The sequence below is a fragment of the Mesitornis unicolor genome, unplaced genomic scaffold (genome assembly GCF_000695765.1).
Source record: "Mesitornis unicolor isolate BGI_N332 unplaced genomic scaffold, ASM69576v1 scaffold614, whole genome shotgun sequence".
Lineage (NCBI taxonomy): Eukaryota > Metazoa > Chordata > Aves > Mesitornithiformes > Mesitornithidae > Mesitornis > Mesitornis unicolor.
The window spans coordinates 1,195-3,685 of NW_010177776.1; the positions used below are offsets into that span (position 1 = coordinate 1,195).

Consider the following 2,491-nt stretch of genomic DNA (forward strand, 5'->3'; position numbering starts at 1 on the left):
CAAATTCCACCCAGGGCAAGATTTGGGGGGGGAACCCCCACAGTTGTCAGCTAAAACTCATTTATTTTATCCCTGGTCCTTAGCAGTGTTGGCTTAGAGCAAGGGCATTGATGGTCAGGAGCTGAGCAATGGGTCTGCCTTCTGCTGTAGGGTCTGACCCCTTCCTTGGGATCAGGAAAAACCCAAATTGAGGGTGAAAGAAGGGAAAATTGGACACTTAGTGCTTCCCAAAGCTTTTTTCCCCAGACTCAGTTATCCAGAAGGAAGAGGCTTTTAGCTGGTGAGGGTACTGGGGATTCCTGTGCCTCGCAATTCCTCTGCCTTGAGGCAACGTTTCCTTCTTGGGATGTTTACTGTGAGTGAAAACCGCTCTCAAATACCATCAAATACCATCCCTCGCCTTCTCCCCGTGCTTGGCGAGGCTGATATGTTAGTCAGGGATGGCAGCCCTCGGCCCTGGAGGGCTCTGTGGTGGGGTGATGGACTCGAACCGCGCTCGCTGGGGAAAGTGCTGCGGGCTGATAACCTTATCGTGAGCTTGGGCCAGCTCTCATGAAAAGCACTGAGATCCTGCTCCAGAGGGGCCTTTCCAAACAGCGGATAGTGCTGTGGTGTTGCTGTGATCACCTTCACAGCCTGGCAGGGTTTAAATAGGGAGGAAAGGCTTTTCTTCCTCATTTCCTGATGGGGACAGCGAGGCAATGGGACAGGTTACCCAGTCTCAGTCCCTGAGGACTTTCAAGACTGGAGTGGGTAAAGGCTGGGAGGTAAAAAGCAAGACTTTTCCCCTAAGATGGGTAGAAAAGCGCTTCATAAATGCGTGAACCCTCTCGGCTGGAGGAAATGGCAGCGGGAGATGCGGAGCCAGGGGCTGTTAAGGGATGAGGATTTGACGACTCCACATCAGGGTCTGGAGATTGTTTGGGGGTCTGTGCCTCGCTGTGTCCATGTGTCTGTCCAGGCCAAGCTGTGTGCTAGGGGATGTGGCGCAGGGCATCGCCCCCTCGGTCTCAGCGGTGTTGGTTCTGGGTCTGCGTCACCCCCGGCAGCCCCGTGACCACCGGACCTGCTGCAGCCGGTTCTGGCACTCACACCCTTCCTTGTACAAGCGCGGGAAGCGTTCGGGGAGGAGGAGGAGGGGTGACCAGCTCTGTAGCTGGCCTGGCTGGCTCAGGGAACATCTCAGGGGACACCTCGGTCTCTATTGTTTCAACCTTTTGAGGCAGCTTCTGACTCACCGAAGAAATATTTGCCTGAAGAGGCAGGTTTCTTGCAGGCAAATGGGAGGGAAAGGAGAAAGTGCCTCTGCCAGATTCACTACTGTGCAGCCTGCCCGGACATCATCCCCCTCCTATAACCTCCCTAGGGCTGGAGATAGGGGCAGGTTTATCCCCATTTATCTCCATAGAGCCGCTGTGCTGGTTGAGATGCGAAGGGCACCGCTCCACTTGAGGCCATGGGGTACCCAAAGGACCCCCTCCAAACTGTCCCCAAAATCCCCCAGCTGGAGTGACCTGGCCGGTAGTGTGACGAGCTGGCCTTGGCTTCCTGATCCACAGCAAGATAACGGGGATCATGCGGAAACGTTGGAGGCCGTGGTGTCCCCGGAGCAGCCCGGGTGTTTTTTGTGGGCACACGAACCAGCCTTGACACGGGGCCGGTTTCCTCCCCACAAACGCCCTCCCTTGTTCCCCTGCCGTTTTCTTTGGTGCTGTTGGTCCACGTGCTCAGAAATTGGGGAAGCAAAGGTGGCCTGGTGTTATCCTAAGGAAGCGTTAGGGAGCCTTTGCCTTGCTGATAACCTGGCACGCAGGAATCCCTCTGCAAACCTCCTCTGCAAGGAAATAACCACCCTGGTACGGGGAAAGTGCCCTTCATTTCATCAAGGGGAGGTTTGGCTGCCACGACCGGCAGCTCTGAGCCATCCTAGGCAAAGCACCTCCTGTCCTTTTCTTTCTTCCCTTCCCTTGTGGTTTTTAACCTGGGTTTTTCTGTGTTTTTTTAACGGCAGGCTGCTTTGGGAGCTACAGCATCACCGAATAAGAGGGACAAGGCGGATCCCTTGGACACAAGCAGCGAAAGGGGAGAGTTTTATTACATCGCAGACAGTGGTCTCTATTGCGAGAAGTGCCCTGCGGGTAAGATGGTCTCAAACATCCATTGCACCATGTGCAGCTTTGCTGTGTTTCTACCTGCAGAGCTGGCACATCCTTGCTCCTCATGAGGAGGCAGTGGGTGCCCCTGCTTTGCTGTTGTGAGATCTAAGGACTCTTTATGGGAACATTTTGATAGTTCCTAATTTGCCTCTTAACTTCACTGGGAATGGAAACCTCTCCCTGTCTGCAAAGCCATCTCCATGCTCTGTGTTCACAGATACACCCTTGCTGTCTCCTCCTCTTCCCCATCCACCCCTTCTTGCAGGGAGCTACGTTGGAAACCACTGCACAGAGCAAAATGGCTCCAGCCGCTGTTTTCCATGTAAAGAAGGTGA

General features: G+C 54.3%; 1 protein-coding gene across 1 annotated transcript in view; it reads right to left on the minus strand.

Moving 5' to 3' along the window:
- Positions 1-788: 788 nt before the first annotated feature.
- LOC104538843 (rho-related BTB domain-containing protein 2-like) overlaps positions 789-2,491 on the minus strand; it is a gene marked incomplete at its 5' end in the record, with an annotated part of 10,492 nt that continues 8,789 nt past the window's right edge. The window contains one exon of the mRNA XM_010182196.1: positions 789-874. Coding sequence (XP_010180498.1) covers positions 789-874 — 86 coding nt within the window. The remainder of the gene's footprint in view (positions 875-2,491) is intronic.